General features: G+C 43.0%; 1 protein-coding gene across 2 annotated transcripts in view; it reads right to left on the bottom strand.

The window, feature by feature from the left end:
* Positions 1-24,587, bottom strand: part of LOC124805306 (putative beta-carotene-binding protein) — a 95,641-nt gene that overhangs the window by 30,849 nt on the left and 40,205 nt on the right. For both annotated transcript variants that reach the window (XM_047265821.1, XM_047265822.1), the window contains one exon: positions 9,372-9,522. In XM_047265821.1, coding sequence (XP_047121777.1) covers positions 9,372-9,522 — 151 coding nt within the window. The remainder of the gene's footprint in view (positions 1-9,371; positions 9,523-24,587) is intronic.

Genomic DNA, 24,587 nt, shown 5'->3' with positions numbered 1-24,587 from the left:
GGAATGTGACTGTGGCATACGTGTCTGTGTGTGTGTGTGTGTGTGTGCAATCTTACAGGACTTGACTGCTAAGGTCATCAGTCCCTAAGCTTACACCCTACTTAACCTAAATTATCCTAAGGACAAACACACGCACCCATGCCCGAGGGAGGACTCGAACCTCCGCCGGGACCAGCCGCGCAGTCCATGACTGCATCGCCCTGACCGTTCGGCTAGTCCCGCGCGGCGTGGCATATGTGCCTTCATGCATTGCTGACGATGCTTCGATTTTTTTTTATCTCCTTAACATTTTATGACAGATATCACACTTGGGAATACACTGTTCCTCTTGAAATATAAAAGTAAAAATTAAGGCATAAATTAATGCACTACAATTTATGTGTTCTTCGCTTTCAGTTATTGTTAATTACTTAAGGTTATATAGGATTTGTGATGACAAAATATACACTGAAGAGCCAAAGAAGCTGGTACACCTGCCTAATATCGTGTAGGACCACCGCGAGCACGCAGAAGTGCCGCAACAAGACGTAGCATGGACTCGACTAATGCCTGGAGTAGTGCTGGAGGGAATTGACACCTTAAATTCTGCAGGGCTGTCCATAAATCCGTAGGAGTACGAGGCAGTGGAGATCTCTTCTGAACAGCACGTTGCAAGCCATCCCAGATACGCGTAGTAACGTTCATGTCTGGTGTGTTTGGTGACCAGCAGAAGTGTTTACTCAGAATAGTGTTCCTGGAGCCACTCTGTAGCAATTCTGGACCTGTGGGATGTTGCAATACTCAAGTCTGTCGGAATGCATAATGAACATGAATGGATGCAGGTGATGAGACAGGATGCTTACGTACGTGTCACCTATCAGCGTCGTATCTAGACCTATCAGGGGTCCCATGTCAATTCAAATGCACACTCCTCACACCATTACAGAGCCTCCATCAGCTTGAACAGTCTCCTGCTGACATGCAGGTTCCATGGATTAACCGGGTTGTCTCCATACCCGTACACGTCCTTCTGCTCCACCCAATTTGAAACGAGACTCGTCCTACCAGGCCACATGTTTCCAGTCATTAACAGTCCGTTGTCGGTATTGACGGGCCCAGGCAAGGCGTAAAGCTGTATGTCGTGTAGTCATCAAGGGTACACGATTAGGCTTTCGGCATCGAAAAGCCATATCGATGGTGTTTCTTTGAATGGTTCGCACGCTGACACTTGTTGATGGCCCATCATTGAAATGTGCAGCAATTTCGGAAGAGTTGCACTTCTGTCACGCTGAACGACTCTCTCCAGTCGTCGTTGGTCCCGTTCTTGCAGGATCTTTTTCCGGCCGCAGCGATGTCGGAAATTTGGTGTTTCACCGGATTCCTGATATACACGGTACACTCGTGAAATGGTCGTACGGGAGAATTTCCCTGCATCGCTTCCTCAGAGATGCTGTGGCCCATCATTCGTTCGCCGACTATAACACCACGTTCAGACTTACTAAGTGAGTTGATAACCTGCCATTGTAGCAGCTGCCTCTTTACATATCTCTGTATATGATTACGCATGCCTATACCATATTCCTAGACGCTTCAGTGTAATTTCAACAATATTTGAAATGCTTATTTTGTAAATAATTCCAACGTATGTCTCAATGGCATAAAAATACTGACGTCATTTTTTGTGGAGCATCACTCAGTGAAGGGTTTTAAACTCTACAAAGCGATAAGCGGTAGCTGATCCTTTCGAACAATTGTGAAGGAGGATAGAACTGCGGCAGCAGCCGCTGCTGGCTACCAGCAAGTGGGCCCCGGAGAACTCTGGTGCTTGCATTGTTCAGAGGTGGACAAGCAAAAATGTTATCGGACGGAACTATTATTACTCGTGTGTCATAAACTGAAGTCGGCCTCTGTGGAAGAGTGGTTCGAGGCGCACCAGTCCGGAACCACGCTGCTGCTACGGTCGCAGGTTCGAATCTTGTGTGATGTCCGTAGGTTAGTTAGGTTTAAGTTGTTCTAAATCTAGGGGACAGATGACCTCAGATGTTAAGTCCCATAGTGCTTAGAGCCATTTGAGCCGTAAACTGAAACACATTGTAACTGTGCTACCATTACACTAGAGACTTCAGCATTCAGACCAAATGCGGTATAAAAATTCAGGCAAGCAGCGGTGTCAAACGCGAAACTTCGGATTCAGTTGATGTATTGTTCGCCACATTTTTGTTTTATTTTTGTTTTAGGGTTTCCCATCTCCCCTTATAGCCCAGTCATACTTTCACCTTGCGTGCCTTCAAATGGTTCAAATGGCTCTGAGCACTATGGGACTTAACATTTATGGTCATCAGTCCCCTAGAACTTAGAACTACTTAAACCTAACTAACCTAAGGACATCACACACATCCATGCCCGAGGCAGGATTCAAACCTGCGACCGTAGCAGTCGCGCGGCTTCGAACTGAGCGCCTAGAACCGCTAGACCACCGCGGCCGGCTGCGTGCCTTCGTCGGCTAGCTTATTACCTATGGTCATTACTGCTTACAGCAGAGAAAATTTGTTCTTGTTCTTAGTTTTCCAGCTCATCAACTGTTTCAGACTTCGTGTTCTCAGAGTTTCGCTTTCACTGCTTGTCCAAAACAATAGTCTGACATGCGACGTCTCAAAATAACATCTTTGGCAATTGCACGTGAGTTTGTACATTTTTCTTGTATGTTTCACTTGTATTCGCTTTCTAAGCATTTTGTAAGTGCTTATACCTAGTATGTACTTCCGTTCCTGATGTTACATTGGCCTTGTAATAATTATATATTAACTTTTCTAACCTGAGTTTTGTGCAAATTTTGCCACACTGATATGATAATGTTTACTCGAAAAGCGTCATAAATAAAGTTTTAGTTTTCAAGATGGGTCCATGGAGTTACTACAAAAGTCTTTGCCAACTAGGGAAAACAGAAAATTGACTATAGCAGAGCTTCCTGTTGAGTTAGGAAGCCACGAAGTGAAATTTTCTGAAACAAAAGCAGGCACCTAAAAAGAGCTTTAAAACCTTCGGCACATTCGTCTCGTCAGCAACTAAAATCGAGGGCAGATCGACGCCAAAATTCGCATCCACCCTCTCATCGCAATATACAATGCACTCGATTAAAATATGGAGTACAGTAATTTGCGTGCCACAGGCATCACACAATAAGCAGGGAGGAGGGGTGGTGCGAGGGGTAGACAGAAGCCTGGCGTCAGCAGCCGTGGGTTATTGTCCGCCGCTGCCAGCCACTCCTTCACCTATAAATGCTCGGACCTCCGATACAACACCGAAATGACTGCCTTAACAGGAATGACACTTTGCGTAGTGTCATATTCGCTGCAGGCATCCTTCGCAGTTTCGTCTGCTTGTTCATTTTCCCAAACTTTCACGTGGCCTGGTACAGAGCGGGATGCCACCTGCTTACCCCGCCGTTGCTTGACATATACTTCCTCGCGTATTAACTAGACCATTTTCTTAGCTGGCTATATATTGTACAACGTTTGTAAGGCGGTAAGAGATTTAGATCAGATGAGAAACTATTCGTCTGAAACTGCCTCTTCACATGGAGTTCTGCGGCAAGCTCAGTCTAATCACAAAGAAGCCATATCCTGAAGGACATTACTGAACCGCGAAGGTGGTCCGCTTGTTTAAAACCATCAGTGGTGCGGCCTAAAATGACTTAAAAAACTTCTTATAACTCGTCAAGTATAAAATAATAATGGGTCTACAAAGCTAAGGCGGAGATCTCCAACATTCGTGTAAAACTTGCAGACCGATCACTCGCACCCCTTAAACGGATAGGGCCTCACAGTTCGTTGTGGATTAAAGATAAGACTTTCCACTGATGACCTACCAACGGTATGGAACGCAGGTGCGTACGGCATGGACAATGCTTTACAGTGGACATGAGGAACCGTCGCCTGGTGTGCAGTGGCCGCTCACTCCACTCGGTATTAGGCTGGTTGAAAGGGCGCCGGTGATCACTGTGCATCACGCCTAACATTTCTAAACAAGACGGCCGTGCCGACCTACACAGTGTGCACTCGGATTCAAGCCGAGATCGCATGAAGGGCGTGAAAAACCGGAGCAGACAAGTTCGGTTTCCTCGCCATGAATTATGGCAGAGATATCTTAAAATATCCAAAACTTTTAGGGACCATCTTTTCAGATTCCTATGGTGTGGCAACCGTGCAAGTTGAGAATCAAATGAGAGGCACAAGAACTTCGCCCTATCTTTAAAAGTATGAGTCTTATGCCCCATTCGCAACTCTAAAGAGTATAAAATACAACATGAATGGTTAAAAAGAATCCACGAAGACTTCTCGGTAGACATATTAAAACCACTCTTCTCTGCCCATTTGTCCAAATTTCGAGAAGTACGTTTAATTGAAGAGTTGTTGCTGCAATGCTTGAGCAGATCAAAAGACAGAGAAGACGTCAACAAATAAAGAGCATTATACAATACATTTAACTACTGACGTGATACTATTTATAGTAGTGGCGAAGCCGGTCACATTTAAAACACGACATTGAGGGACGCCCGCCCGGCTAGCCGCGCGGTCTAACACGCTGCTCCACGAGCGGGAAGGCGTACCGGTTCAAATGGTTCAAATGGCTCTGAGCACTATGGGACTTAACAGCTGATGTCATCAGTCCCCTAGAACTTAGAACTACTTAAACCTAACTAACCTAAGGACATCATACACATCCATGCCCGAGGCAGGATTCGAACCTGCGACGACCGTAGCGATCGCGCGGTTCCAGACTGAAGCGCCTAGAACCGCTCGGCCACTCCAAGGCGAACCGGTCCCCGGCACAAAACCGCCCGGCGGATAAGTGTCGAGGTCCGGTGTACCGGCCAGCCTGTCGATGGTTTCAAGGCGGTTTTCCATCTGCCTCGGTCCATGTGGGCTGGTTCCCTTTCTTCCGACTCAGTTAAAGTATGTCGACGATTGCTGCGCAAACACTGTCTCCACGTACGTGTACACCATAACTACTCTATCGCACAAACATTTGGGGTTATACTCGTCTTGTATGAGACGATGCCTTGAGGAGGGGGTGGAGGGGGGGGGGGGTCCACTGTGGGCCAAACTGCACAATATCCCTGGGTTCGGTGTGGGGTGGCGGTAGGGTGGATGGACTACTGTGGCCTGTTGTGAACCACTGCGAGCTATGGCGGGACGAATCCTCTCCGTCGTTTTTAGGTCCCCGGTTTAATATAAAATACCCACCCAACTTGAGGGACACTGTTCTGACACTGATCCCCTGCTCAAAGCTATCATAGAGGACGTCACTGACTCGATTTCTAAAATAGAATGGTAAGGGTAAGGAACGTATAAAGATGAAACACACCAACTAAAACAGCATTTATGGAGCTGCCTGAGCATAATAGGCTCCCGAGAAGTGTCATAGGCCTTCTCAATGTCAAAAATATACCTGAACTTGAAAAGCCTATTATATAGCAACTTCCAGCAGTATCAGTTTATCAAACGTGGAGCGATTCATCCTGAATCCACACTCAGAGCGACTAAGGAGCTGCCTGGATTCTAAGATACAGAAAATGTGGCGTTAACCATCCTTTTCAAGGTCTTTTACACGCCGTTAGTGACGCAGAATTACAATAATTATTCGATTATGAGCGGTCATTGCCAGGTTTTAAAAGAAGGATTAAAATTGCCTCGTGCCTCGAATAGGTAAAGTGAATTGAAGCCGAAATGAGGTTAAAAAGGACAGCGATAATTTCTTTGTCCCACCCTATGAGGTACAGTAACATATCCTAATGGAACCCATGATGACCTAGTGACGTGTCAAGAGCTTCAGAGGTTGCAGAGTCCAGGTCCTGCGTGAAAAAGGGGCAGTTTTATTCTTTGCTTTGTAGCGTCGGAGGGCTGAGTACTGTTTGACAGTTGTGGCAACTGTCGCAAAAAAGGCCGCCATCGTCTGGCCAATGTCTCAGGGTTTGGTCTGGGAACACTGATTCCCTATTACAGCAGCCAAGGGGCATCTCTCTATTCTCCAGGAGTCCTCTTGATGATTTCCCCAGGGACAGAAGACTGAACAGCCTGAACGCACACTGTGTGCGCTAGAATAATTTCTCTTCAGAAAACAACTCAAGTTGGTCTACCCTAATCCAACAGATGTATTTTCTCCACATGTGTCCTGAATCCACGGAAGTTTGGAAGTAGTTTTAACAGTGAGGTTCCTCTCTGTCTTATTTCTTGTCATTCCATTCTGGTTGGAAGACTGAAGCGAAGAGATGTGGGGGAGGGGCGGGGAAGGAGGGGGTGTTACTTCAGGGACTTTCTGGTTATATTAAGCAAACGTCGACGTTGTACCTCATGTATCAGACGATACCATGTCACGTAGTCTGATGGCTCTCGAACTGATCATTTTGGCCTATTTTCCGTCATACATTTTAGGGATGCTCCTACTATCTGCCGCGAGGGTCTGTTATGCTTTCATACACTAGGCTCGATAATTACCGTCATTTCAGTGGTAGGAATGCATAGTTGTTGGACTTGCTGTGGAAGTTTGCAGCTGCATTTACAGGTTCAAGCTGGTGTTCTCTGCTCATCTGTCAAAGCTTGGTGCCAACGTTTCCTGTACAGGTTACTTCAACGCTGACACAAACGACCTGACGAGTGGCTGCGAGGCCTGAAACGTCATCATTGGACATTCGTTGTGTGATTTCAATCTCCTGTATTTTTTTCTCTTCCACAAAGACAGGACGTTCCTTGCTCCAAATTAGATGGACATGGGTGCAATTGACACACGTGTGAGGCAATACATTGAATACCTGGTTCATGGACCGTGGAACCGCATCTTACAGGCAGTACGTGATTGTTACAAAACCTTGATGGTGTGACTGAAACTTTGACCCTTAAAGGAATCGTTTGAATTAGGTAAATAAGGCCTAACTTTAAGATGGAGAAAGCCTCCTGCAATAAACTCTGGTACTTCGGTAAATGGAAAGCCACGATGAAAGAAGCTGACTTCTCAAGCTCACCATCTATCTGTACATCAGTGGCACTTTCGCTTTCCCGTTCCTGTTGGAGTTCTTTGGTATCTATATTCATACTACCCCAACGTATCACAATTCCTTTACAATACTTGAGCCCAGTGTGCAGCTCTCAGGTTTTAGTATATTCTCTAGGTGATTCAGCATTTAACAAGTTGTTCGGCTGGGTCGTCCTCAATGTTTCGAACAGGAGGTTACTACTGTGCAGCCTCCCTTCATTTAAGTTGTCCTGTAAGTCCCTAGATGGGATGTAGAAAGTGGATAATTTTTCGAACGAAGCTTCTACACTGTTAACGCAATAAATATATTACCTGCCACCGAATGGCGTCCGTTACTGATTTCTCTTACGACCAACTAGGTTCCTTTCGGAGTATCCTGATGCGTTAGTTCCATACTTAACAATCATATACAACCGTTCGGTCGACGAAAGATCCGTACCCAAAGAATGGAAAGTTGCACAGGTCACACCGATATTCAAGAAGGGTAGTAGGAGTAATCCACTAAATTACAGGCTCATATCGTTAATGTCGATATGCAGCGGGATTTTGGAACATACTGTGTTCGAACATTATGAATTACCTCGAAGGAAACGGTCTATTGGCACACAGTCAACATGGGTTTAGAAAACATCGTTCCTGTGAAACACAACTAGCTCTTTATTCACATGAAGTGCTGAGTGCTATTGAGAAGTGACTTCAGATCGATTCCGTATTCCCGAACTCCCGGAAGGCTTTTGACACTGTACCATACAAGCGCCGGCCGCGGTGGCCGTGCGGTTCTAGGCGCTGCAGTCCGGAACCGCGGGACTGTTACGGTCGCAGGTTCGAATCCTGCCTCGGGCTTGGATGTGTGTGATGTCCTTAGGTTAGTTAGGTTTAAGTAGTCCTAAGTTCTAGGGGACTAATGACCTAAGATGTTAAGTTCCATAGTGCTCAGAGCCATTTGAACCATTTTTGAACCACACAAGCGGCTCGTGTTGAAATTGCGCGCTTATGGAATATCGTCTCAGTTATGTGACTGGATTTGTGATTTCCTGTCAGAGAGGTCACAGTTCGTAGTAACTGAAGGAAAGTCATCGAGCCGGCCGAAGTGGCCGTGCGGTTAAAGGCGCTGCAGTCTGGAACCGCAAGACCGCTACGGTCGCAGGTTCGAATCCTGCCTCGGGCATGGATGTTTGTGATGTCCTTAGGTTAGTTAGGTTTAAGTAGTTCTAAGTTCTAGGGGACTGATGACCACAGCTGTTAAGTCCCATAGTGCTCAGAGCCATTTGAACCATTTTTGAACCATTTGAACCAAAGTCATCGAGTAAAACAGAAGTGATTTCAGGCGTTCCCCAAGGTAGTGTTACAGGCCCTTTCCTGTTCCTTATCTATATAAACGATTTGGGAGACAATCTGAGCAGCAGTCTTCAGTTGTTTGCAGATGACGCTATCATTTATCGACTAATGAAGTCATCAGAAGATCAAAACAAACTGCAAAACGATTTAGAAAAAATATCTGAATGGTGCGAAAAGTGGCAGTTGACCCTAAATAACGAAAAGTGTGAGGTCATCCACATGAGTGCTAAAAGGAACTCGTTAACCTTCGGTTACACGATAAGTCAGTATAATCTAAAAGCCGTAAATTCAACTAAATACCTAGGTATTACAATTACGAACAACTTAAATTGGAAAAAACACGTAGAAAATGTTGTGGGGGAGGCTAACCAAAGGCTGCGTTTTATTGGCCGGACACTTGCAAAATGTAACAGACCTACTAAGGAGACTGCCTACACTACGCTTGTCCGTCCTCTTTTAGAATACTGCTGCGCGGTGTGGGATCCTTACCAGATAGGACTGACGGAGTACATCGAAAAAGTTCAAAGAAAGGCAGCACGTTTTGTATTATCGTGAAACATGGGAGAGAGTGTTACAGAAATGATACAGGATTTGGGCTGGAAATCATTAAATGAAAGGCGTTTTTCGTTGGAAACGGAATCTTCTCACGAAATTCAATCACCAACCTTCTTCTCCGAATGCGAAATATTTCGTTGACACCTACCTACATAGGGTGGAACGATCACCACGATGAAATAAGGGAAATCAGAGCTCGTACGGAAAGATATTTGTGTTCATTCTATCCGCGCGCTATACGAGATTGTAATAATAGAGAATTGTGAAGGTGGTTCGATGACCCCTCTGCCAGGCACTTAAATGTGATCTGCAGAGTATCCATGAAGATGTAGATGTAGATGTCGCTGGTTGACTATCTGACAAATTAGTAGGTAATGAGTAATTATGTATTTAACTAGAGAGGTGCCGATTTATCCATAGGGAAACGTTGGTTCCCTACACACACAATGGAAGATAATTGGACTTACTGAAGGCTATCGACGACGGCGCTCCCCAGGCCGCTAAAGCGGCTGTTGTCCAGACGGAACGTGATGTCGAGCCCTATGGAGCTGGTGTGCCACGTCAGGGGCGCCAACTGATCCGCAGGGTCGATTGGTGGAGCGCCGATCTCTGGAATTCCTGCGCACATTGTAAGGATTCAATAGTGAGATTGCTCTTTCTTTGGACCTCTTTGGATTACTTTTAGTGGGTTGAGTCTAGCATGGCGAATGCAACAATGTGTGATTGTTGCAGGTTAGAAAATTAGCCACTCTTCCAAGTAAAAGAGAAGGACAAGAAAGTATATTGATCACGTGTCACCAGAAATATGTACCCAGTTAAACAAAAAGAGCTGATTTAACTATTGTCTTTTCAAAGTTCCTGTCTTCAAGTTTATTTATTATTTATTTACGGTACTTTTTAATCACAATATTAAACATAATGCAAACGATAACACAATTTGCATTCAGACACGTAAATTTTTAATAAAATCAGTTGAGTCGTTCGTTGTTACCAGGAACTTGTCAAACGTTCCGCGACGTGTCACGTTGGTACATTTCATAACAACGTGACAAACGGTTTGCCTGGCTGCTAAATAATCGCATGTTGACGTGGCGCCTTATCCCGTCTACGAAGAGAGTCCGTTTTTCTGCCTTCATTGGTGCGTATTCTCTTAATCGTTGTCCATGTTGTGCGCGACTAGTCGAAACCAGGGTGTTTATTTCTTAGCCAGGGCAGGTTCTGGCAATGTGGAGTGCAACACTTTTGTCCAGTCTCGTTCTAGTGCAAGGGCACCCGTACACAGGCTCTAGCTTTTAGAGAGCTTTTCTTTCAAGAAAATTATTTAAGAAGCGGTATTACAAAGGTTTTTAAAAGGGTCGAAAATGTAAATTTCTATGGTTACTTTCGAGTCGCCTTTCGTCTTCCAAAATATTATAAATACTTCAGATCCCCCATATCTTGGCCCACCCTCTACAAACAGTCGTGTGGGGCCCTTGTATCCGTGAGTCGGTTGAGCTGAATTGAGACGTGTGATTTTCAACGGGAGTTTTCATGAATGGTTTCGTTGATTGGAGCCGGTTTCTTTCCATGGTAACGGCATTTTGATATTTTGATAGATAGGAAGGTTGAACCGTATGCGTTTAGGGTATCTCGTCTCCTACCTTCCAAACTTAACAGAAGCTCTCCCGCGAACCTTGCAGAACTAGCACTCCTCAAAGAAAGAATATGAGGAAACATGGCTTAGCCACAGCCTGGGGGATGTTTCCAGAATGAGTTTTCACTCTTCAGGGGAGTGTGCGCTGATATGAAACTTCCTGGCAGATTAAAACTGTGTGCCGGACCGAGACTCGAACTCGGGACCTTGCCCGCGAAAGGCAAAGGTCCCGAGTTCCAGTCTCGGTCCGGCACACAGTTTTAATCTGCCAGGAAGTTTCATATCAGCGCACATTCCGCTGCAGAGTGAAAATCTCATTCTGTATGCCTTTAGACTCACAAAGAAGAGCTACTTTTGGTCAACGTCAAGGGGGGAAGGGGGGGGGGTGTAAATGTGGTTCAATATGGACAGCCATTCGACGGGGTTGATCTTAGTGTACCACTGATAATTTCGTTGCGTTGCCAAGCTGTGTCTCGAAAACCTGTGTGTGTGCGCGCCATTGAACCATACACGAACGCAATGTCCCGCAGTAGACTAATCTAAGTGGTGAAGTGAGCACAGTTCCAGCAGTGGATGGTCAGACAGATCAGTACAGTTTATGTAGGATGTTGTTTCTAGTTCATATCTTCGCAGGCTGCTTTCCAGATACTTCTTGTAGGATAGTGTCGGGCCCAGTGTAACCCCTAGATATTCCAGGCGCTGGTTGTCGTTTAGTACTCTGTCACCGAAATAGACTTGGAGCCGCTTATATGCCGCTCTGTTGCACTAATGGCAGCAAGCAGTCTCTTGTCTTAGTGAGGTTTGGTTTCAGTCTCCATCTCATAACATACCTTCCCATTACCGCCAGATCAGGTGTTAAAACGGCTTCCGTTTCATCGAAATTTCGGTATCCTACTACCAGCACTAAGTCTTCAGTGTATTGACACTAGCGTGATCTAAATGGTGAAGTGTCCACACTTCCAGCAGTGGAGGGCCAGACAGTTCTGTACAGTTTATGTAGGATGTTGTTTCTAATTCATATCTTCGCAGGCTGCTTTCCAGATACTTCTTGTAGGACAGTGTCGGGCCCAGTGTAACCCCTAGATATTCCAGGCGCTGGTTGTCGTTTAGTACTCTGTCACCGAAATATACTTGGAGCCGCTTATATGCAGCTCTGTTGCACTAATGGCAGCAAGCAGTCTCTTGTCTTAGTGGGGTTTGGTTTCAGTCTCCCTCTCATAACATATTTTCCCATTACCGCCAGATCAGGTGTTAAGACGGCTTGCGTTTCCTCGAAATTTCGGTTTCCTACTACCAACACTAAGCCTTCAGCGTATTAACACTTACGTGATCTAGTTTCAGTCATATAGGAGATGTATAAACAGAACTGCAATGGGGTACCGTCTTTCAAGAGCTTATCCTGTTGCCCAGCATTATCTGGAATGAGCTCCCAGCAAGCTCACTATTAATAAGCTGCACTGTCTTTCTGAACGAGATTGTTTGAATGGGTCTGTAGAGAAGACGACGTCTCCATATTCTGTCATAATCAGATGAGAGAATATAAATGCAGTTGATGTTTTTAATTTCTTTTGGAGATCTGAATCTATATAGGTAGTGAGTGACATTATTTGGTCTGTATATCTTCTTTCTGCGCAAAAACAAGCTTGTTCAATTGGAATTTTTTCAAGTATTATAGTCTTTTGTAGATGGTTGTTTGAAGAAGCTTGTATATTGAGATACGAAGAGGTATTGGGCGATAGATTTTCAGCTCGTCGTTGGTGTTCGAGGCTGAACTTTAGGCTTTCTCCTTCTCATGGTGATATCGGTAAAGAACGACGCAAGTCATTTTTTGGTATATATCCGTAGTAGAGGAGGAATGTGGGATGAATTACATCAGGCTCTGGCACCTTTCTCACTTTAACTTGTCTGTGCAATATCTACTTCCTTGGTACTAAATGGCTAGGAAAATACGGTATAGTCTGGGGTAGATGTCTTCAAAGGCGCAAGCTCGTGTTAGATATGGGTGGCGTATCTCAAAAGCATACTAACTTTCAGTTTCTTTATATCCACACTGAGCATTGCTGCGGCTCGCGTTGGTGCTGTTGTAGGTTTCCGTACTCTGTTGGAGGCCAGACTGTATCGTTTAGTTGACATGGTTGCGGTTGTTTGTATTCTTCTTGTGTTGACTGGCGCCACTTCGTTTCGCAACCGTTGCCTGTCTGCTAGTGGCGGCAGCGGCGTTATCGATATGTAGTAACTGTGGCCCTATCTTTGGGATGACGTGGTTGTTCTTCTGGGTCGTGTGAGTGAGCAGTTCGGTTGGGGACTCCGGAAGAGCCAAGAGGGCAGTGCGGGAACACGCCGGGACTGCTGGCGGCACGCATACACTGCCGGATGAAAGGGCTGTGGTCGAGAGGGTACACGACCTAGTTGACACCCGGATCCAACAAGCTTTTAGTTGAGTGGATTTTAATCCTAGCAGTGAAACCTCCACCAATGTGAGATCTCGCGGTTCTCCAGTTACGTGGGTTCGTGTTGCTGCTGGCAGTGTCGCCGAGACGAAGAGCAGTGAGTGGAGTGCTTGGGGAGGCGGATCTAATCAGCTTTCCTCGACTTCTTGTTACTAATTGCTGCATTCTATGTGTTACTATTTGTTAAGTTCAACCAGCGGTATTTTTCCTGCCTGGTGGCCGCTAAGCCCCAATAACTTGCCCTGGAGGTTAGTGTATGTTGGCAGTGTACGTTTCCTCGCCTTGTCACTGCTGTCCGGTAAGGCGTGTAGTTTTGACAGCTTTCTTGATTGTAGGTTGGTTGGTGATTCTTCTACTCTGGTAGTATTTGTTCCTTTCTCCTTTCGGACGCTCTAAACACAGCATTCTGGGGACGTAGTGCTGACCACCACTTCCACCGTTGCATTGGTTATCGGACGCTAGGTAGCTTCAGTAGATTATCATTAGTCATTCGTTAGACTGCCAGTAGCCTGAGTCACCATCTTGTGAAGTGAATGCAACTCTTGGCTGCCTTTCTCATCGCCTGCGAAAGTGTTTCTGGCTTGACTCAGACGTCGATTCCTGGAGCACTGTCTGTGACTAGTCCTTGTGTTTTGTTATTGTGTTATTATTTTATTATTGTATTTTGAATTAACCTTGTTATTATATTTGCTGCTTTATTGTATGTTTCTAAATTTTTTTAATATAATTGCCATTCTTGGCGTTACAGCAAGTTTAAACGGTTGTGCTATCAAGGTTACTACCATTTTCTCTCACCTGTTTGGTGATCAGTTGCCTGTCTTTTAAATTAACTTTTTCTATGGCCTTGCTGTTTGACAGTATGTTTGTTAATTTTTTTTTAATTATTGCCATTCTTGGTGTTAAAGACCTTCACCTGTGACTGTCGCTACTTGTCTTAAAATTCTAATGTGGCAATTATATTTTTGCAGTTAACCTTTAAGACCTTGGTGACTTGTTTCCAATATTTTAATAACTGTAGTTTGTAAGTTGCAACAAGTTAAACAGTTCTTAATTTATTGCCATTAAGGCCTTCAGCCATGAAACAATTCTTAATTTATTGCCATTAAGGCCTTCAGCCGTGAGTGTCGTTATTTGTCTTAAAATTTTAATTTGGCAATTGTATTTTTGCAACGAGCTTTAAGACCTTGGTCACTTGCCTTTTACATTTTGATAACTGTAATTGTAAGTTGCAGCAAGTTTAATCAACTCTTAATTTATTGCTTTTAAGGCCTTCAGCCGTGAAACAAATCTTAAATTACTGCCATTATTTAATTTGTTGTTGATTTTAAATAAATTGTGAGTTATAAAAAGAAAAGTGAACCAATAGTAAGTGATTACGTCCCCATCCGCAGTCGTAACCGATCCTGCCTTCCTTGACCACCAGGTCACACACACCACATTTTCATTTCATTTCCTGTCCTCACGTAGGATCTCTACTCATAATTCTTTTTAATATGATGAATTATAAATACAAAGTATTATAGAACATGAGATATTTTAAACTCACACTGCCAAATAATATACCAAAGTTGCAAATATTCTTTTTAGACAGAGTTATTTTATTCTAATCATTAGTAAGATAACATTTCATTATAGTAATTTATAAATCCAAAATTTGGCTATTTATTCGGCGGCTTCGTTACCGTCCAGTCTAAATATAAAAGAGCGTTCTTTAACATTTTACCATTCCATAAACATAAACGTGAAAAAAGACGCCTTTACTAGATAATCGTTATCAGTCTGAATACTCAGTAACACCACAGACGGGATATTTACTCTTCTTTTGCTCTGTAACGACATTTAGCCATCCGCCATAACATTTTTCACTAGCACTTATGACTCGACGGACGTTCTTTTATGGCACACTCCGCTGAGATACTGTCTTCATTTTAACCACGTTGCCCTTGTTGATCGACTCTTCTGTGTGCTATGCTCCCGTTATGTTTCCTGCTCCTGTTTAGTGAGTGAGGCATGGTTTGGTATCAAATGGCTCTGAGCAATATGGGACTTAACATCTATGGTCATCAGTCCCCTAGAACTTAGAACTACTTAAACCTAACTAACCTAAGGACATCACACAACACCCAGTCATCACGAGGCAGAGAAAGGTTTGGTATCAGTTCCGGTCATTCCGTTATTACGGCTCCATATTTCCCGCGATTCCAGGCGTCATGTATTTTATTATGTGACAAAGGAACATAGTTTAGACACAATACAGTAACAGGCTTTTATAATTTTCGTCATATTTTTTATAACAGTAATCTTTTACTTTCCATGTCCGAAACGCCACAGAAAGGTTTCCCAACTTCCCAAATAATTAATTAATTAATTCCATGTGTTCAGATATATAATCAATATTCTCCAACCAAATTATTTCACAGTAGAACTCAAATCATTACAAAACAACCACAAACGCTGCGCCTTTTGATGCGTCCATGTTTACGTCACTGTGACGCACTTTTGTGTGATGGACTCGCTATATGGCCACCTCCTCCGGGGGAGCCCTTAGCAGCAGGTCGATAACTTGGTTGACGCCTTTAAAATGTATCACTACACGCCAGTTCACACAGCCGTTAAACCGAGGTGGCTTCGTGTAAGTTGACAAACAGTAGACAAAATATTACATATGTTGGCCACTTGCCAATAAAATCTCCTATTTCACTATATATATACAATTACATTTCAATTCTTCTTATTTTGTTTACAAAAGGGGTTCTTTTCCGGCTTCAGGTATTCATGTGAGTCATAGCCAAACGGCTTTTCAAACGTTAATCTGGTATTTCTTGACATCAATCATGTTGTAATTATATGCCTGTTACTAACCGGGACTCAGGACGTGCCACTTCTGCTACCTGTGGATGGAATACGCTGTGCTTGATACACTGCTCTTCAAAATTCTCACAATAAGTTTTCATCTTGTCATTAGTATTGAATGATTTTTCGTCATTTTTCATTAATCTTCTACACATCGAAAACCCGTTTTGTGGTTTCGAAAACAAATTCTTCAAAATCAAATTCCTCACTCCACATATAACTATTTGCTACCCATATTTCCTTTACTTTAGCTCTCATTTCACAGTTTGCTAACTTTGTTTCACAAAAATTCTGACTGTTCCTTTCCCTTTGTGATTTAATTACACCCTTACTGGATTCGCATTGAAAACATTCGCTTATCATCGTCATGTAACATCACTTTAGCACTTCATCCTGGTTCATCAATATTTTCAAATTTCACTTTATTTCCCGTACCACTTACCTTAACGGTCATATTGGCCTTCTCAAAGTTCATGACGTCAGCATGGTGTACCAGCGGATCCTTTCCTACAATAAAACTGACACGTTGATGTCGTTTCACCCAGTCAATAATTCCCACTAGTTTGTCTTTATACCTCATTTTTACCAAATTTTGTTTCTTTATTTCACTGGTGTCTGCAATGTCAAATCTCTGCACTGGTATCGCAGGTACGCTCTCTTTAGCTGTTATCCACCTTTTAGATTGACACATAACTTGCTAACGACTCCAGTGGTTACTACTGTTTCAAACTTACGATCTTCAACGCTCAGCCTAAACTGACAATTCTCTTTATTCATATTCCTTATCCTGTCTCTTGGTTCATACATCCATTGAAATTATTATTAAATCATCTGTTATTGTGAAATGTTGATCTCCAAGGAAGATGTTCTCTGTCAAAATCGTTACATCGCCTCTTATCGTGAAAATGTAAATTTTTGTCTACACTTTCCTTGTCACATTCATTATTTTCTCTACAACCATGAAAACCTGAACCGCTTCTTTTCCCATCTACTTCTTTCTTAGGAAAACCGTACCACATCTTTCGTTTTCATTGGAATTGTTCTGGTTTCCATTGCCATTTGGTTTTTCTAGGGCTCACACTATTGTATACTTTTCTCTTAGCGATAAATTTGCTGAAACTGCCTATTTTTACGTAGAAGTCTTCTTAACCATTTCTACTACGTATTCTTACTTTAACCCCGCTTCTCGATTTTGAATTTAATTTGTTCTTAGCCTTTTGAGTAGAATGCTCAATGTCTATGTTATTAAAATCACTGGTCTTCTGTTGAATTCCAACTACTTTCGCAACCATCTCATTTGCATTCTGGCATCAAATTTCTTAACAGAATCTACTTTAACAGACGGTGTGGTTTGGATTTGCTCATTTGTGTCCAGTTTTGCATCAGCATTCATTGTAATATTTAGCACTGATTGTACGTGTTCATCTGGAACGAATTTATTATTTACATCAGAGACTGTCCACTTGAATCATTCAGTCTCATCACTGACAGTAGCTTCTAAAATATTAATGGCAGCCTCATTTTCATTTACAATTTTTCTAGGTTCCAACTGAAAGGTTTCACTTACGATAGTGGATAAAGTATCTGTCATTAAATTCATTAGTTTCATGACATCGACAGACTGTTCTTCCAAGTCCATCATTCCTTCATCAGTATCAGTGATAGCTGTTATTACTTTGTTACTGTTATTGTTAGTATTCTTAACCGAACCATCCTTGCTGTCAAATCTTGTGTCAGTATGGTCTATATTACCACAGGTATCTCTAGTAGATTCTGTTAATATTCTTATATCTTGAAGCAGTCTTCCTACATCAGAGAAATAACTTTTCCATACTCTAATTGCATCCTCTCTGTTAACTATTGGATTACTAGCTTCAGACACTTTATTTGCCATTTACATCCACTTGAATGATTCCCTGTTCCTCATCTATCATTAAATCATTCATCCTAACTTTTCGTTGCTCTTACGCATTTCCAAAGATTCTGTCCAATAAATTTTCCTCCTCATTATCTTTCAAATTGCTCCTTCCGACCTCTAGGACTTTCGTACAGCTTTCTTCAAAATTCACATCAGATTCTTCTATTTTTCCACCTTTCTTTATGCACCTATTTGCTAAAAACTCTTCGTCGGTGTATTGTGTTTTACTTTGAGTGTCACTATTATAGTCTCCTACTTCGGCATTTAGATAGTTTGCCAAGTTATCGGCATTCTCCTTGCGTTACCCTTGCATAAGGAGCATTTAGTTGCTCTTTAATATCCTCTGGAATATCAGACACATCTCATGATAATAGCCATTTGTCGAGTTCTTCTCTAAAATGATTGACCCAACCCCACATTTTGGTAAGATTCCAACCAATCTCATGTAATTCTTCTAGATTATCCTGCCTGATATCGTACTACATGGTACCAGCAACCTCTAGTACGTATTCCTACATAGTATCAATTTTATTACTAATACAATATATCATAAAAGTCGTTTATTCTCTCCTGATGCTGTGCTTTCTTTTTCCCACCTTTGTAACAGATTTTTCTTAAATTTATGGTTATTTTAGTTCTTTCCTTCTCACACACTTCTAACGTACTCATTTTAACTATTCTAAAGTGGACTATATACCACAGCAGTTAATCACTAAAATTCAAGCTCCATGTGAATAATGTAAACGTTGACTTACTTTGTGTAAGGTTTTGCACTCTCCTGACGATGCAATTGATTGAAGTATGTGGCGACATCAAGCCCGCATGTCGAGTCTGGACCTCATATGCGACTGCGCCCCTTGTGCACCCGATACTGATGCTTTTATGATGGACTGCTTCCCTTGCACTCCCTGCACGCAGCGATGCCTTTTCCTGGTACGTGTATGGCCTCGCCATATCTTCTTCCTTCTTCCCCACGACGTCTTCTTGATGATCTTCTGTTATCTTTCACTTGTGACATTTTCGTAAGCACTGATGCTGTTTTTAATTGTTCATGACAATCAGTAATTATATTTCATGACACACTTTCCGCACTCAATGACATGCACAATTTTGGTACGACTTTGCTACCTGAAAGCCACAATTACAGTTGCTTTTAGTTCATAGTTCACTCCCTCCTTTTCCTTCTGACGCACTCGATTTCAAATCGCATTTTATTTCTTAAAACACGTGTACAAAATCATACATATTGGTCATCTACGCTAGTAGTGGAACTAGTCTGGCGTCACCCCACTTTCCATTGTTGCCATATATCCAAGATGGCGGCGATGACGTCTTCCAAGATGGCAGCCCGACCTTTTTCAAAGAAAATTCCGCAATGTCTGAATGAATGATTTTTATTAAATCTGTGACCGGTTTTGCTGTGGCCTTCTCCACCAGACATCACGGCGCCTAGAGTATCAGCAATCAAACTGACAGTCTGCAGCCATGGGTTGCCCACTCGCAGGCACACCGAAGCACTACACAACCGACAGGCAATATTGATGAATGGCCACAACAGCAACAACAACAACACCACTGCAAAGACACCAGCAGCCATCTGGGGCCACTACCAGCCCACATAAACATAAGGAAGAGGTCGCAGATCCCAGAACTATTTCCACATATCAAACCACGTGATGGAAAATAGTTCCGAGGTACTCATCCGCCGAAGCGCTATAAAGGCCGGTGCTTGGCTGCACATCGGCAGTTCATTGAAAGCCAGCAGACATGGATATCTGCCGCCCCGGCAGCCCAGCTTGGATCTTCTCGCTGATCTCTGGATTATGCTTGGTATATCGGAGAAGTCTCTTGTGGATCTCTATTTTGCGTTGGTGTTATACTTGGAGAATTTGTTTTGGTTAATTTAACAGTCCAATTAATTGTTTTCACACTTTGATCGTTAGTTTCCTCTGCTTGCACAGACATAGCAGGTTTCACATCACTTATCAGTGCACCCTCAGGCAATATACGCTATAACATAGTAATGTTGAACATTGCTCTGTAGCCGCTCCCCATCATTCACGTCCAATATACCGTCATCTGGCTGGCTGCCGCGCGGCTCCTCTCAGCTTGCACGGTCATTGCCACTCCCATCATATAAAAAATTTTTAAAAAAAGATTTTTAATTTTTAACCACCGCTTTCACCAGATGATGGTATATTGGACACGAATGGTGGGCAGTGGCTACAGGGCAATGTTCAACGTTACTATGTTGTAAATAGTGTATATTGCCTGAGGATGCATCGAAAATCTTTCATACACCCAGTGAGGAATTTTCTATGAAAAAATATCTCCACTAACCTAACCCCCACTCCCCTCCCCCACCCCCCAGAAAATGGCGGGAAGTTCAAATTTCATCAGGACAATGCAACACACCACAACTACCTCTACTAACCTAAGAAAATGACGGGAAGATACGTCTATTGGGCTACCTCCACTAGCAGAAGTCATCCGACCGCCACCTCTTGCTACAGATTGGAGGAAAATTTGAATTTTGGCACTAAAGAAAGGCCACTTGGACTATCTCTACTAACCTTAGAAAATTGTGGGAAATAAAGGGCTCTTGAGTTACCTCCACCAACCTAAGTCTTCTGACAGCCACCTCCTCCTTGGAACTGGTGGGAAGAAGACTCAGCATGTGCTGGATACATGTCTTTATTTTGCATTCAGTATTTATCCAAACAATTGCAGGCAGTACACCCATCCAGTGTGTTCGCCACACGGTCTGGCGTCCAACTGACATAGTACACAGTACTTCCACCAGTGGGCAATGTCATCCATTCCATTATGTAATCCAAGATGGCAGTTTGGCGTGAGGGAAAATGGTGGGAAAAGGACTCAATCTGTGCTGGATAGGATGAACATAAGTCTTTATTTTGCAGGCAGTACCTCCATCCAGTGTGTCAACGATGAGGTCTAGAGTCCAACTGACCTAGTACACGGTACTGCCACAAGAGGACATTGTCGTCCCACCTGTGATGTATTCCTACATGGCAGTTTAGGGGGAAAAATGGTGGGAAAATGACTCAGCCTGTGCTGGACTGCTGGAGAGAGGAAGGAGCATACTTTATTTATTTTCGAGCAATTTATTTAGGGACGTATTTCACATAGTTTATTTATTACAGTGCCCTTTACAAGGGCACTGACATTCTTAGGGTCACGCCACACAGCCTACAGACCTGAAAATTACTCGTAAATCACCGAAATAACGCATGTTAAGCGCTCTGCAGACACGCAAATAAATCCTAAATTACCGAAATAATGCACTACACAGCACACAGACATGCAAACTACTTGCAAATAATGCAGTACACTGATGTGCCTACATGTAATCAACTCGTAAATTGTCAAAATAATGCAGTACACAGCATACAGACCTGCAAACTACTCGTATATCACAGAAATAATGCATATAAAACACTCTGCCAACATGCTCACAACGCTTAAACAGCCGGAAATAATGTGGTGCACAAACACTCATTGCATGTAAAAACGATTTCGAACTATCATCAATGTATCAGAGGCTCCAGGGGCGTACGCACGAGAACGCCACCAAGAGCCACTGCCAGATGCAAGCCAGTGTGAGTCATCACTCTCACGCCACTGTAATCTACAGCAAGCAGGTGAAAGTCACGTCTACTGTTAAAGTTCTTCGAGTGTTAAACTGACGTCATATGTCTATCTATATAAGCCCCAAGTCACCCTCTGGGCTGTGTTGCTGATGCGAAACGTGTGCATACTGACATCACAGCTTGTGGTATGGAAATCTATTCAATCACTTTCTCTCCATCATGATCCTAACAGGACATGCAAGACGCGTCTAGCCGTGAACGCATAGCTGACACATTTCCCCAAAACATCCGCATGGCGACTCAGCATCTAAAAGTTTCTTAGTGTTATACTGACATCACATGGCTATGTAAAATAACAGCCAAGTCGACCTCTCGGAAATTGTGTAGTGCCCCAAAATAGTTTTGGTCGCTTCTGTAGGATCTTTTATGATGTCTCAGCTTGTCTACATGGAAATTCTTGTCCTAACGGAATCTGTTTGCAAAAATAGCGCAGAATAACGCCGAATGCATTCCTCCTGATGCTCCTAACTTGACACCCCGTCCATCACATGTTATCCTTCCTGGAAATCGTTAAGTCCTGCTTTCAACAAACATCTACAAAACGAAAATGTTCTCGCTGCTATGTAGAGGCTTCTACGTCTCAGAACAAAGGATGTCTTGTGGAATGAATGGAGCATTATGATTGGTTCTTATTGAATTTACCCACCGAATTACTGATGCCGCTGGTGTGGAAGCACCGCCCGTCTTTATTTTTTTCTTTCTGCAGACAAGACTTTCAGTGGCAAAAATGTATTCTGCGCATATCACCCTATTTCACCGACAATTAAACCTTGCAAAGTGGCCTACAGATCGTCAGATATGGAAATACTCAATTATGCTGCTCTGCCGCTCAGGACAGGAACTTGAATATTAGAGCGTGAACTCATCTACAACCCAGCAACATACCATGTTGATGGAATAAACATACAATTTTTATCCTGTGCATACAAAAATCGCCCCTTTTACATCATTCGTATAGCTATCGACCACTAGATGCTCGTACATATACTGCGAGGACAGACAGCACCTTATATACTCCTTGCAGAACTATCTATTTTGCAGCAGCGGATGGTCACAAGTCATCCACTCCCGATGCATGACCAGAGCACCCTCAGCAGACTGATGTCACTATCAGAAATTCAGGCTCGTTTCCCCTTGGTACAAATGCGTTACTGTTTCTGGTCCAGACCTGCTTGTTTGCTTGCTTTTCTACACCCATCTCCAGACTCTGGGATTACAAGAACACATGTATTTCCGCATGGTTTGCCATAATATTATACCATTTTCGCGGTACTTCTTGTTATCAAGCACACAGCAGTATCCTAGCTAACTTTAGCGAGGTGGAGAGTGCTGTAAACCACTGAGTAACTAGATACGTATCCCATCTGTGAAGACATTTACGTGACAACTGGAAAACAATGGAGGAAACTGATATTTCCATTCACGAATACTGATGTCAGTAATGGAACAGATTCCAAATCATCCCTATAATTTACAAAGTCAACTAAGGTGTTTCTCATGTCTAGAGAACCAGAAAATGTGTCTTCCACAAGCCTTTCACATGCTAGATGCACATACCACAATCGATGCCCCTCAACTTAATAAAAGCATGAAATGTGCAGAAGCAGTCAACTGAACAATTTACATGGGAGGGGGGAATAATGGTCCAGTGCAAATACACGTCCATATTGAATCTTTTCAAATTTCCACGCAATCACGAAAGCTGTCCTACGCATACAAAGTATTTGTTCGCTATTCGGTCGTCTAGAGGACAACATGGTTAATTCAGCTATATTCCTACACTCCAACATGCCTCTGCATTCCAACAGCCCCTTCTGTTAAAGGTAAATGTGGATCATTCCCACCACAGGTCACTGGCGCCGCACGCCAAGCACGCATAGACAGAATCATCCTAGGAAAAAAAAGCCAGCCTCATATATCTTTTATCCCTGTACTTACAACTGTGTGTGTGTGTGTGTGAAATCTTATGGGACTTAACTGCTAAGGTCATCAGTCCCTAAGCTTACACACCCATGCCCGATGGAGGATTCGAACCTCCGCTGGGACCAGTCGCACAGTGCGAGAGTATGTTTCCAAATTCCAGTATCATAGCTAAACCGGCCCCTGTCTACTTTGCGAGTATCTTTGCGAATGTAGATAGATGACTGTGCAGTACGTCCATTCATTGTTAATTATCGAACACATACATCATCAAAGTATAGCAGACAGTGCTCTACACATTCCTAATGCCTCAAACATAGTGCTGAATTTACGATCTATCTCTATGCTGATGAGGGTCACAGAGCATTCTCGCAGTCTTAGGGAAAAATTAGAGACTGAAAGACCTTGTCACACTGTCACTGACCAACCCACCCTGCAGCACCATTATCGATTTAATCTGCAACTGACCAGAAGTAGACTGCTACATTTCATGTCTCGCCCATCGAAGTACACAAAATTTCTCCAGATGCACCCATGTTGAGGTTGTTAGCACCCCTCATCGGTGTATAGTAACAGATTTGAAAGTGCTGTGATGTAATAGCAGATTATTAAGAAGAACAAGAAATGGGTGATATTTAGCATGATGGACATCCAGAAGAATGGAGTTCGAAGCATTTTACGCAAATCAACTACGCTGGAGGCTCTGATACGCTGATAATAATTCGAAAGCGTTTTTACATGCAATGAGTGTTTGTGGACCACATTATTTCGGCTGTTTAAGTGTTGTGAGCGTGTTGGAGAGCGTTATATATGCATTTATCAGTGACTTACGACTAACCTGCAGGTCTGCACATCTGTGTACCGCATTATTTCAGTGATTTACGAGTAGTTTGCAGGTCTGTATGCTGTGTTCTGCATTACTTTGACAATTTATGAGTATATTTCATGTCTGCACATCATTGTTCTGCATTATTAACTAGTTGGCATATCTGTGTGCTGTGTAGTGAATTATTTCGGTAATTTAGGAGTTGTTTGCGTGTCTGTGGAGCGTTTGACATGCGTTATTTCGGTAATTTACGAGTAGTTTTCTGGTCTGTAGGCTGTGTGGCGTGACCCCAAGCACATCAGACTGTGTGTTTTGTATCAGTGTAATAAATAAACTATGTGAAATCCGTCCCTAAGTAAATTGCTCGAAAATAAATGAAGTACACTCCTTCTTGTATCCAGCAGCCCAACAC

Source organism: Schistocerca piceifrons, chromosome 7 (assembly GCF_021461385.2).
Source record: "Schistocerca piceifrons isolate TAMUIC-IGC-003096 chromosome 7, iqSchPice1.1, whole genome shotgun sequence".
In the NCBI taxonomy this organism is placed as follows: domain Eukaryota; kingdom Metazoa; phylum Arthropoda; class Insecta; order Orthoptera; family Acrididae; genus Schistocerca; species Schistocerca piceifrons.
This window is presented reverse-complemented; position numbering and strand designations above follow the sequence as displayed.